At 34.3% G+C, this 13,342-nt stretch overlaps 1 protein-coding gene across 12 annotated transcripts in view; it reads right to left on the reverse strand.

Annotated features, from left to right (window-relative positions):
- PTPRD (protein tyrosine phosphatase receptor type D) overlaps positions 1 to 13,342 on the reverse strand; it is a 1,190,026-nt gene that overhangs the window by 112,033 nt on the left and 1,064,651 nt on the right. For 10 of the 12 annotated variants that reach the window (XM_085214153.1, XM_085214145.1, XM_085214147.1 and 7 more), the window contains 4 exons: positions 9,446 to 10,033; positions 8,913 to 9,013; positions 7,738 to 7,997; positions 2,337 to 2,427 (listed from right to left, as the gene is read on the reverse strand). In XM_085214153.1, coding sequence (XP_085070279.1) covers positions 2,337 to 2,427; positions 7,738 to 7,997; positions 8,913 to 9,013; positions 9,446 to 10,033 — 1,040 coding nt within the window. The remainder of the gene's footprint in view (positions 1 to 2,336; positions 2,428 to 7,737; positions 7,998 to 8,912; positions 9,014 to 9,445; positions 10,034 to 13,342) is intronic. The other 2 variants (XM_085214154.1, XM_085214152.1) reach the window with 1 other exon arrangement.

Raw genomic sequence — 13,342 nt, forward strand, 5'->3', positions numbered from 1 at the left:
ATCCTCTGCCATCTTTGTTGCTCTTCTCTGCACTTTCAACCAATTCAATGTGCTTCTTGTAGTGAACACAGTATTAGAAATGTGGTCTCATAAGTGTCAGAGGCCTATCACTCCACTAGCCCTGCTGGCTGCTCAAACCAGGATGCCATTTGCCTTTGTGTACACATAGGCATACTGCTGGCTCATATTCAGTCAGCTACTGTCCAGAAATCATCCCCAGGTCCTTTTCTGCCAGTCAAATTCCTTGCCAGTCTTCCCCAAGCCTATACTGCTGCTTCAGTACATCCTCAAGCAGATTGGCAGTCTTGCCAAACTTGGTACCACCTGTGAACTTGAAGGTGCACTTGATTCTCTTACACAGATCATTGATAAAAATGTTTAAAAAAAAAAAAAAAAAAAAGCTGTGAGGGAATCCAGTGGTGAGTGGCCATCAAATGGAATGAACTCTTTGAGACCCACCACCCAGCCAATTCCTCAACTAGTCAACTGTACCTTTCCTCAAAGCATAAGCAACCAGTTTCTCTAGGAAAATACTGTGCAAGACTATGACTGACATAAACAATACCCACAGTCTTTCTCTCATCTATGAAGTGAGTTAACTTGTCACTGAAGGTGATGAGGCTAGTCAGGAAGACTTGACTTTCAGAAACCCATGCTATCTGCTTCTATTGTTTTCTATGTGTCATGAGATGGAGCTCAAGATGAAGCGTTCCGTAACCTTCCTTGGTATGCAGGTCAGACTGACAGGACTGTAATTTCCTGTATCTTTCTTCCTGACCTTCTTGCAGATAGGCATCACATTCATCAATCTTCAGCCAACTAGGACTCCCCTGGTTAGTCAGGACTGCTGATAAATTATTGAAAGAGGCCTGGTGAGTGCTTCTGACATCATCTTCAGTGCCCCTGGATAAATTCCACCTGGTCCTACAGACTCGTGAATATTCAAAACAGGAAAGAGTTAACTTACATCTTTCCCACTGTATTTTAAGACTTCTTTTTTCTTCATGTTGCTTCCTCTCATCATCTTACAAATTAACAGTCTGGGTATCCTGTGAACAATTGTCCTTTCTAAGAAAGACAATTTTGTTTTCCTCAGTCTTATCCTCATTATTCAACACTGTGTTGCCCCTCACATCCAATAAAAGATGGAGGCTCCTTATTTCTCCTTTTGTTATTGATGTACTATCAAAGCATCTTTTATCATCTTTTGCTACACTACCCAAACTGAGTTCCACTTGGGCTCTGTATCTTCTAGTTTTCTCCCTACAAAATTGGACAGCTGCTCTGTAGTCCTGCAGTTGCCTGCCCCTTCTTCCGAAGTTCCTAACTCCCTTTTGATTCCTGAATTCCTGACTTTGTACATGGTGAAGCATCTCTGTAACACGGAAGTCCTGAACCCACCAAAAGAAAAAGGAAAAGTATGAACAAATAAAAATATCATTAAGCTAGAAACCATATGTACAAGTTACCATGACACCTAAATGGGATCTAAAATACCAGCTAGATATAGGAATAGCAACATTACCTCTTTCATAACTGGCTTTCATATGCAACTCTGAGAAGAGCTTTACAACCATAAATAATAGCTTCAATCCATCAGTTTGGAATAATACAATTTAGATTGTACCATATTGCCATTATGTATACCAGAAGACTGGACTGGATCCTGACACTAAACTTCCTGGTTTATTTATCCTATCAATAATAAATAGATTTCTAGTATTACTGGGCTTGTCACAGAGGTCAAAAGATTTCCGTTCTTCAAAGAAATGTCATTTGTAGTGTCAAATGATGACACAATGTTATACTTTCCAGATTTATTTTTTTCTGAGCACACTCTGCCAGTACTATGGAGAATAGTGTAACGTCTTCTCATCAGCAGCCTTACAATATGTGAAAGAAACATATAAAGGCACCAGAAGAAGGTCAAATGTTAAACTGCAGTGCAAAATGCAATTTAACATTTGTTATAGGCTTAGCAAACACTCCACTAATGAACCAGACCTTTATTAGAGTTCATATCACTGGTGATTAAGCTTTCTCTGACAACTCATTTCACCTCCTGCACTTTTACATTACACTTCACAATAGGAAAAATAATAAAATATTAATGCCAACAAAGATCAGACACTTTGTGTGTTTTATTGAAACTTAATGTTTGTAATGTCTTCTAATTTGAGTAACTTGAACTTGGTTTCAGTTCTCACAGACTAATTCAAATATAAACACAAAATATTCTGGCAACCGAAACTTCTTAAACTGCTAAATCAATAGTATACCACTAATAAGATTATTTCCTTAAAAAAAGGGAGGAAGACAGTGAAAATACACAGTACCTCATCTAGTTCCATTTCATCTGGACTTTCCCATGGTTTGATAAATTTTCCACGAGATCTCTTCAAAGGCACAATAACTATGTAATAGCCTCTGTAAAAGAAAGAGTGGGACAAAAGTGAAGCTGAAGGAAAAGGAAAATAAATTGATGGAGTATGTTTGTTCAGAGGGGCTCATAAAAACTGCCTGTCACACTGAGAAATATTCCAGCCTTCCAAACATATTTATAATTTTTGGTATAACATATTTAACAAAAAATGGTACTAATTACCTGCCTTTTCATTTGAACATAGAAATATGTATAGGAAAATTTAATTACAGTGTTCTAAAATGCCTGCATATTTGACTGCAGGTTATTATTTTGTTTGATATACAAGACCATGGTTCACTTGTGCCCTACCATCACTAATGTGGAAACAAACAAAAGCACAAACATAAAAGAATTCAAACCCCTAAAATGAAACATTATCCCATTTTTTCCATTTTCATGTAAAATTTGAATAGTATGGTAACATGTTACCATAACAGAAAGTGAAACTACATATCATAAATTCACACATTCCACACACAATCTCTTCACTTTTGAGTATCAACTGCCATCAGCTTTTCCTACTTAAGTATTCTTTTCACAGTCATAGATGTACGTTCTCTTTACAGCTAGGATTCACATATTTCCCACTCAAAAGTTTTTCTAAAAATATTTTGCTTCCTCTGCACTCCTTCCTCCACTTCTGCCTATTTCTCCACCAAAAATTTGATGTTACTAAAGAAATAGAAAGAACAGCATAAGCACTCCTTACCTCAGAGAAGGAAAGAAGCTGTTTCCAGTAACAAGGTCATTAAGAAGGTCTCTATTATGGAAAACAGTGTTTTCTATTCCTGCCTCCTTCCTCCTTTCATTTATTTATTTATTAGTAGGTAAAGGAGGAGACTTAAGAAAGACTTGCCTTACAATTAATCAAAACTTTGCCCAGTCTAAACCAACTCTATAAACTGTCTTATCATATCAGAGCATAGCAGTGGTTCATTTTAATGGTCTCTTCTTAACTAAAGCAATTTCCTCTAAAATAAATCTAACAACAATCTGTATTATTAGTTACTGTTCTAAATGCTTAAGTTCCTAACACTCAATACAGTTAAGAAATTTGAGAAATTTATTTGTAGAAATGCAAAGCTCTAACAGAACGTATTAAACAAGAAGTGTAGCCACAGATCTGTAACTTTTCTCTTGCTGTATTGTCATGATTTAAAGAAAATTTCTATCGTACATTCTTTACAGTAGACACGAAAAATTATCTTTAAGAATTATATTCTTATTAATTAGTAAGGCTGCTTGAGCTCAGATTTTAAATCTGAGTATGTATACTAAACAAATCTTCAGATTTTTATTTTTTTCCTTAAACGTTATCTTGAATGTTACTGTAAATGTTTTTTAATAGTTTTATGAAACAAGAACACTAAAATGTCTATAGTAAGATATATTCTCAGCTTCATAATAATCATCTTTACATCTAGACATATATTTTTCCCAAACATGTATTAGGATTAGATGTATAACTACATTTCTGAAATTATCTGATTGAGAGATATGACAAGACCCTAAGTCATTAAGAGCTGCAGGAATCTGTCAAGATTTCTCCTAGGGCAACAAGACAAGTAAAAATGTTATAAATAAATATAAAATCTTAAAAGTAGTTTAATTGGGCTCTAAAATGCTTCCTCTTTAACACAAAAAAATTGCAAATGACATAAATAGCTCTTCCTTGTTGACATTTCCTCTCCCCCTCACCCCACAGGTTATGACTTTTGTTGTGACATCTGATTTTCAGAAAATTTTTATAGGATCTCTGCCTCCCAAGAAGCTTTTTGTCTCCCTCACAGATTGCTTGTCTGCTCCAAAGTCAGGATACCAAAGGATTCAATTTCCTCAACAGTTTCTATTTAATTATTCCCTTTCCCCAAAATTGGCTTTTATCAAACTGATGAGAAATAAACTATAAGAAGAATTTCTCAGAAATGACAAGACAAGCCAAACAGTAACTTAGGAGTAGACATACTGGACTTAGTGGCTGAAGTAATATTCTTCTAAACATAATCAGACCTGAAGAAACATTAGTAGACAGCATTTTGGAGCACTTTGAACTAAAATATCTTGTACCAATTAATAAATGGGTGCTGTTCTTAATCAGTGTCAGCAGGCCACACTTGCAGTATGCAGATGTTTTATAGTAATTTTGATGGGGTAGGAATGAAAACTGTGAAATGCTTAGGAATGTGGAAGTAGCAAGTCTGTCCGTGCTGAGAATTTTCTGAAAAAACAGTGTATTTTTGCAACCAATAAGCTATGGAATTTCTAAGTGTTGCTAACCCAAGGCTGTAGTTCTAGAAACCAGAATAGAGGATTGAAATCTACTATTTCATAATTAAAAATTTAAGGCAAATAAGTAACCTAGATTTCTCTTAATTCATGCCAGTATCAGAAGTAGTCCAATTGGCCATCTCTAATGTAAATGCAGAAAAAGAAAAAATATCTTGGGGGAATTATACAACTCCCTTGATATAAACACATATTTTCCTTGAAGTATTTCCAAAGAAGAATTTATTCATATTAACATCTTGAACTATGTTTTCTATCAGTATTTAAACAAAACTAAATGGTAGCTGAACTGCAACAATAGGCTATGGATTCTTACAGTGCTTTATTCAATCTAGTTACCTCATTAAAATATAAATTTCCAATATCAATTCATAGAAGTAATCTGTCAAATGAATCTTCTTCTACTATGCTAACTTCTCCTCTACACAGAAACATGAAATATCTTCAAACATCAAATGGAGGATTTTACTCTTCAGCAGTGTCATTCCATAATTTTAACCTGAATATCTTCATTTTGTTTAGTTTCAAAGAGGTTTAGGGTATAATAATGTTTGCTAGGAAGGCAAAAACATACTCTTTTAACTTGCTTAAGCCTACCTTTTGGACAATTTTCTTTGCTAAGGCATACGACATGAGTAACAAATCCTTGCAAAAGCAGATTTTCTCATTTATATAGTAACTACAGTGTATATACATTTCCTTTTTCAGATTCATAAGAATTAATATAAAACAAAAACAATTGATAATTAGTCCTTATACATCATTCAGACACTGAAGATGTGCTAGATGAACTTAGTAGCAGTCTACTGATTACTTTTTTTTTTTCCCTGCTTTTTTTTTTTTTTTTTTTTAAGCTGACAATCAATCAAGGAACATCAAGCATGTAAATGTTAGTTTCATACTCTTTCACAATTTCTTTGTGCATGCTTCCCCTCATAACTTTGATCATCCACTAAGACTTTCAGTACATACAGAATATTTTGCAGCTGAAAGCATAAGTATCTTAACAGTAAGTGAAAAAAAATGAAACAGTTCACATATATACATATTACTGCAAATTGTAAAGGACAGTGAAGTTCTGTTATTTCTAGCTAACTATTGAAAAAATAGCATCTCTTACAAAAGATATTATTTGCTTTATTATGTTTTGATTGAGTGTGCTATTGTATGTACTTTGTTTTGGCAAGTTGACGGCAATGAGGGAAAAAAAGGCTTGCTAGAAACCATCAGAATACTAAAGGCTGACATCTTCTATAAAATGCAAGACTTTGCAAACATAGAAGATTCAAAGAAATATGCTTTGAATAATAATTGTTTCAAATTAGCCAAAATACTTAAAAAAACACAAAAACAAAAACATCTTATGTGTTTCCATCACGAGATCCATCTGACCAAGTATGTTGTGGTATCTGCTTAAGTTTCTACTCTGTATCGTCATCAAACACTGAGGTAATGAATATAACTTCTATTCAGTAAGTTTTAAAGGCTCTTAAAACACTATTCTCAATCTCATTCATCTATCTATCTCAATTTCACATCATCTATAATCGCATCTATAATCCTTTAGGGCAAATAATTAACTGTTTCATCTTCAGTGTAATTTGTATCACTGAAAGATTCTCAGTGTAGGATGAATATAACCACTAGCATATAACGTACCCATAAAGGAAAAGGGACAGCAATTGTGCAATAGTTTCAGTGAGGGCTTTTTTTTTTTTTTTTTTTTTTAAATAAAGTTGTTCTTCCCCTACAAGATCCCTATAATTTCATATATTTTAGCAAACATTGGATGTCTAAACATGACAGAATTTTCCTTTCAATAATTAGGTGCATTGGTATGCTATTTCCAAGACACATCAACTTTTTTTGTTTGCTTTTCTATATTAAGCTATATTAGAAATATAAGGAAGAGTATTGACTCTTTCCTCTGCTATCTCTTTCTATTGTCTGACCAGCAACGCTGCAAGTTTTTCCTCTGTGAATTCTCTGCTTCATAAGCCTTTTTTGACTCAGTCTTCCTTAGCTGCATTTGTTACTGACCAAACCTTACTCAATCTAATACTAATGGCTACATTTTTCAAGTTTTTATCCTTTTACTGTCTCAAAGTCATTTACTTCGGGACTTCACCTGCCTCAAAATTCTCAGTCACTAATGAAAAGGGAGAGCAACATTCTGAAAGCTGCCAGTTAGAATGCACGAAAGAGAAGGCAAATGGAATCTCCAACAATTTTTAATGATTTTCTCAATTTCTTCCCTATGTCCTTTACATTACAGATGGGATCTTTACAGACCAGCAAGAGCAGCAACACCCATTGATAGTTCAGTGCTTCATATTTTCTTGCCAAATCTTCTTTGCCTGTGCTAAGAACTGTTGGTACAGTTCTATCAGCTCTTAAGTCCTATTTCTGCTAAATCTCCCAGCACCTCTTCTCCCCAGATGGAACTAACCTCTATCAAACTCTGTCAAATATTTCGGCCAAGTCTGTTGTTTGTTTGTTTGTTTTTATGTTTGATTGTTTTTCGAACTTGGACTAGAAGAGAGGATCTGAAATTTTTGCCTTAAAAAAAAAAAAAAAAACAAACTTCGTAATTAAATCACTTGAAATAACCTAAGTGCAGAAACAGCCCTTCATAGTTCCACATAATTCAGGAATGAGATCTAGTATATCATGTTGCTGCAAGTGGACAAACCTACATTGATAGGTTATCCATTCTCTACACAAGGATACATTTTTTAAAACACAGCTGGCTTCATAACTATTTGGAATTAATAGAGAAAAGAAAAAGTTGTCTAAGAAACAACTAGAAACCGAATATATTTTTTATATTTTTTGCCACTTATATATCCAACCAGAATTTACTACATACTCAACTGAGTGATAAACTGATATTCACTGTTAGTCCAAATACGTCTATAGAGAGCTAACTTTGTACCCTTAGGGGGAATAAAGCCCTGGTGCACCACTAAATGTTCAGTTTTTCTTAGCAGAATAGTAAGAATTATCAATACCATCAAGTCACTCACTTTATATTCTCGTTTGAAGGTACTTCTGGAAGTTCCACAGTTATCATGCCATCTAAGTTTGTTTTTCCAATGAAGACTGGCTTGGTGCGAAGCACATCTGGTGCAGTCTTTGCTGTCACTCTGTGCTGAAGACCTCCAGCACTGTTCCCTCTATTTGTCAGCACAAATGAATACGATGTCTCTGGCTTCAAATTAGTGATCAGTTTTTGAGTAGCACGTCCATCAACCTCCATCACCATTTTGCCGTCATCATAAAGGATCTAAGTTAATGTATAAATCCAATGCAATTTTTGTTACTAAGGGAAGGCAACTGATATCATCTCAATTAATTCAGGAATTTGCCTCATTATAAATTTAAAATGACACTCACAAGTGGCAGTTTAAGTTGTAAGATATTACTAAATTCATTACAGCAGTTAAATGTTCTTGGTGTGCAGGAAAAAAAATGCACTATATTAATGTAGAGAAAGCACTGCTGAAGTCCAATTTCACTTACTCAAATTCAGTAGCTTTGCTCAAATCAACTATTTATATCAAGGCACACTTTTCTTAAAGTACCTTTCTTTATTTCAGTCATACTCCATATTCAGAAACGTTTTAGCATCTTTTAGTTCATAAAGTACTGTTCTTTACTGGCCACTTCCTGAGATGACAAGTCATGAACAGTCACACAAGTGATGAAGGCCAAACTGAGATCTGGATCTAGTCTCTTTATTTTAATGCTATACTTAGTAGAGTAACAGAGTTCAAAAATAAGTTGTTATAAATTTGAGGAAATGAAAAGTCAAAAATAGTTCATAGTCATAAAAATAGTAAAAAGAAAACTGTTCTCTTTTCATTGTTCAGTCTAAAATACAGATTGCAATGAACTACAAATTAGCAAGATGTTCACACCATGCATAACAAGCATCATCAATCTGACTTGGAAACATTACCACAAGAAGTTCATAAAGCCAAAGGACTTAATTTAACAGCTTGGGTCAATGTTGCTGATTAGTTTGCATTCTTCAATATTATAATACAAAAACAACAACAAAAAACTAAACCAAACCAAACAAAAACAAAAACAAAAACAACAACAAAAAAACCCACCATAATTCAGTAAAGTACTTAAGTGGTTGAATGTTATCCTCTAATTTCCCTATTTACATTCTATCAAATAAAAAGCAACTTACTTTGAAAGGCAAAGCTGAGTTGTAGTTTTCTGGAATCTCCCAAGACAGTAAAACTGAAGTCTTCATTACTGCTTTAACATGAAAATTTTTTGCAAACACTGCTGGAAAAAAAAGAAATTTTGTATGTAAACAATATCTTGGAGTTTAGATTTTGTCATATTTCCATAGCTACCTCGGCGTATTAGCTTTCCACTTGGGTCAAAGAAACAAAAATAATTCAGTTCTCCTACCTGTTCGTTCACATCTAAATATTACATTCTAAAGTCATTCTCACTCTTATCTAACGACAATCCAACATGTACATTCTCCTTACCTGTAAAAATTGTGAAGATGTTAGCCAGAACTTTTTTGGCAAGGGACAACTGAATTCTAAGGCATCCAAAACATATTAAGATTTACATACTTTACCTTTTGTGTTTGTTGAACCTATTTTTATGAATGGGCCGGTCAGTTTTATTTACAGCTTCAAAAACACTGATATCCAAAGACCGATACTCCTTTAAAGGTCAACGCCATAAGCAGACAAATCCTACCTTGATCCACGGGTAGTGTCCTGAACTGAACACTTGGACTATATGGACCAGGCCCTTTGCTTGTGTGGGCACGTACTTTTACATCATATGTGGTATCTGGTTTTAAGCCAGAAAGTGTCATAGTGGTATCAGCAGGAACAACAGGGAGTTCTATTGGCTGGTAAGCAACATTGATATCTCTGTACAAGATGGTATATTTGGTGATAATGCCATTTCTCTCTGCCAAGAGTGGCATCTGCCAAGTTAATTGAACTGACGTAGAAGTAGAGCTTTCTGAGTGGAGATTTTGAGGAAATCCACTGGGTACTTCTTCAGGAACAGAAATCTCTTTAACCATCTCCTCCCCAAAGCCCACTTTATTTCTAGCTGACAGCCTGAAGACGTAAGAAGCTCCTTTGTGAATGTCTGTAGCTGTGAAGTGATCTTCCTTTTCTGAGAACTCCATGGTTGTAAATGTATCCACATCCTTGCGACCAAATTTCAGGCGGTAACCCTGCAACGGGCCAAAGGTGTCCACAGGAGGGTGCCACTGAATTAGAGCTGTATTCATCTGTGTGTGGCTAATCACAAGACGAGGTTTGCCTGGAACTGTAGCAGAAGGTTATTTAAAGATGATAAATAGAAACAGAACTGCACATAAAGTTATTGAGGCTAGCTTTAACAGGAGTATGGATAATTTTCTCTTTCCTCACTCTTCGTTTCACAAATAGTGACCTTTTGAAAGAAATAATGTCTGCCTCCTGCACTACTGAGTCATATAGTATAGTGAACTATGATAATAAAGTCATCTACTGTTCACTGTATCCTTCACTTATCATTCTAAATACTATACTGTTCCTTTATAAATATAGAGAACATTCAGAGGCACAGGAGTTAGAAACATCAATCAAGAAGTACAACTTCAAACAAACATCTTATGAATGTCTCTGTCCTTGTTTAAAAAATAAAACAGTATTGCAATAAGCAATAATGTAATTAATCCAAGGTACATTTCTGTCATTCCTGTATCAGCAGTAATAATAATAGAGAAATTAAAAGTCTGTTAATCTGTCTAACAGCGTTCTTGCCATTAAAAGGTAAAATGCTGTAGGAAGAAGACCAATATTTGTGCACTTGAACTGGATTTCTTCTAGAGAAGAGCGACTGTACAGGAAACTCTTTGTGCTTGCACACCAGATAGGTTCAAATCTGTAACTGAGGCCTAAGAGATCAAATTGTTGATTCATCTTTTAGAGAGTTTCAGACTATAAGTGCAGTGGGCCCATTCAGTTTAGAGGACTAAATTTGCTCTTTGCTGATGTGTGACACGGTGTTATACAGCTCATATGGTATCACTTCCTTTCATTAACTGTTTGTATTCTGTTATATAATTATGAACAAACAAATAAACAAACAATTATTTATATTTGCTTTCATATTTATATATTAATGAAATATTTCTACTTTAAAAATGTGTTTCTATTACAATTAAATATTTGATAATGGAGCAAATCCATTAGTATACAGATATTTCTAGTTCATTGTGTGCCAATATCTGACAGGTCAAGAAATGAGAGTGTTTTTTAGTAGTACTGCCATGATAATAGTGTTCCATGATGACTAATTATTTTAAAGAACATCTGAAGCTTTCTCATGTGAATGCAATTATTGCAGTGTGAGTTCTGGTTCCCACATTAAACATTTAAATTTTTTTTTTGAATTATTTTTAAAAGTCTGATTTGCTTGAGTGTCAGAGAACTAATGTCAGAACTTCTGACTTCCATTCCAAAATTTATTAGGAGCAAGGATAGAAGAACGGCATAGCATGGCTTGAGAAAAATATCTTTCCTCATTATATCTACCATTGGTGCTGACATTATTTCTACTTAAATTTGAATTATAGCTAGTTTTTATACAAATTTTCCAGATACCCTTCCTTTTAAATGCCTAACCCACCTGCAAATACACTCCTAGAAATTTTTCACTTCCATTAAATAAAACTATCCAGTTCCACCTTGTTTTATTTTGAGCCTTCATTGAACAAAGAAAAGACTATGAAGGATTTTAACAGCCTATATTTGTCTCTGCAATAGAACTATTACTGAAACTACTGCAGCATACAAAAGAGAACAAGAGTCCACACATAGAATAACTACTTCAGCTTTCTATAAGAAATGCTGTTGAAAGTTGTGATTTATTAATGTGATGCATTGCTTTTATTTCCTCTCCCCACAATGATGGATCTTAAAATTAATTTTTACTTTGATGTCATGTAAAGATAAAGAAAGAAATTAATACTTGCTCAGAAGATAAAAAGAACAAGAAAAATGTACACTGTGATTTAAGTAGTAAATAATAATGTACATATTTTTGAAAATTTTAATATGAAGCCTATATGATTCTGATTTTTAGCATAGAACTGATAGACAGAACTCTGAGGATGACACACTTGTTGAAATGAGCCCAGAGGAGGGGTATGAAGATGATCAGATGGCTAGAGCAGGCTGAGAGTTAAGATTATTCAGCCTGGTGAAGAGAAGGCTGCTCTTGTAGCAGACTTCCAGTAGTTAAAGGGTACCCGCAAGAAAGCAGGAGAGGGGCTTTTTGCATGGTTATGTAGTGATAGGACAATGTGTACATTTAGATCAGATATAAGAACTATGTTCATCTGGTGATGGGAGACAATGGAACAGGTTGCCCAGACAATTTGTAGATTCCTCAGTACTGTGGACGTTCAAGGCCAGGTTGAATGGGAGTCTGAACAAACAAATCTGGAGGAGGCATTCCTCCTCCAGGGCAGCAGGATGGAAACAGATAATCTTTATGGTTCCTTCCAACTCAAATTATTCTATGATTAAGAAAGAAAATGTTTTGATCTCTGTTTTTTTTTAATTTCTTGATAACACTCAGTTAGTATCTTTTTTACGTACCATCATTTGTGAATGTCTCGTGAGAAAAATGCAGGATTCTGTACAGTCCTACTTATAAAGGTGTTATGAACTTGCCCTGCCTTGAAATTTCTTCTGATTACAATCCCTGAATTTGCTAAAAATTCAAAATGAAATTAATGTCCATGAAAAATATATTTTCAGACTTACTGAAGTAAACTTTCATAACTATGTAGTAAGTTGCCTCCCAAATCACAGTCATATCCATCCATCTATATCACTGTTATTACATCAGCTTGTTGTGATGACATAGTATTGTCATTAGAGGCATATTCAAGCTGCCTTTGATAAACTGTGATAATAACTTATTTCCATTAGCTGCTAGCACTATGCCAACTGTCTCCATGAATATTTTCTCGTCTTTCACACACACACACACACACACACACACACACACACACACACACAAAAGAGGTAGAAAAAGGAACAGTGATCTTTTTGAAATACTGATATTTTTCAGATCTGTAGCTATGCATGTATTAAACTTAGAATTTATTTTCTTCTTCAAGACTGTTGCCCAGTATGAAGAGTAAATTTTACACAGTGGGCAAGCAGTTGCATTATATATTAATTCTCCAGAAAAAAAAAACTGTGTGATATCACTGATAAGTAAGTCATCTTGTCTGTTGTCATTATCTTGTAAATAATATCAAATTTTCACTAATAATATTCAGTAATATTTTTTCTTCCATTCAGTTTTTAATACCATAACAGGAAAATGAATAGAAGATAAAAACACACTTTGCAATGAAAATGTTAATAGCTCTCTTAACTTCACTAATAACTGCAGTTACCATAATGTAGACATTTAAATTTGGTGACTTTTTCCTGTCTAATAATGAAAATTTATATCACTGATCAGGACTAGATGAATAGTTAGTTTTTATCTGAATAACTGCTTTTAAGTCATTACTCTTGAATAATAAGCTTGTCCAGTAAACATTTAAACACATATTCACCTTTCATATAT

This window comes from Meleagris gallopavo, chromosome Z (assembly GCF_905368555.1).
Source record: "Meleagris gallopavo chromosome Z, MGAL_WU_HG_1.1, whole genome shotgun sequence".
NCBI lineage: Eukaryota > Metazoa > Chordata > Aves > Galliformes > Phasianidae > Meleagris > Meleagris gallopavo.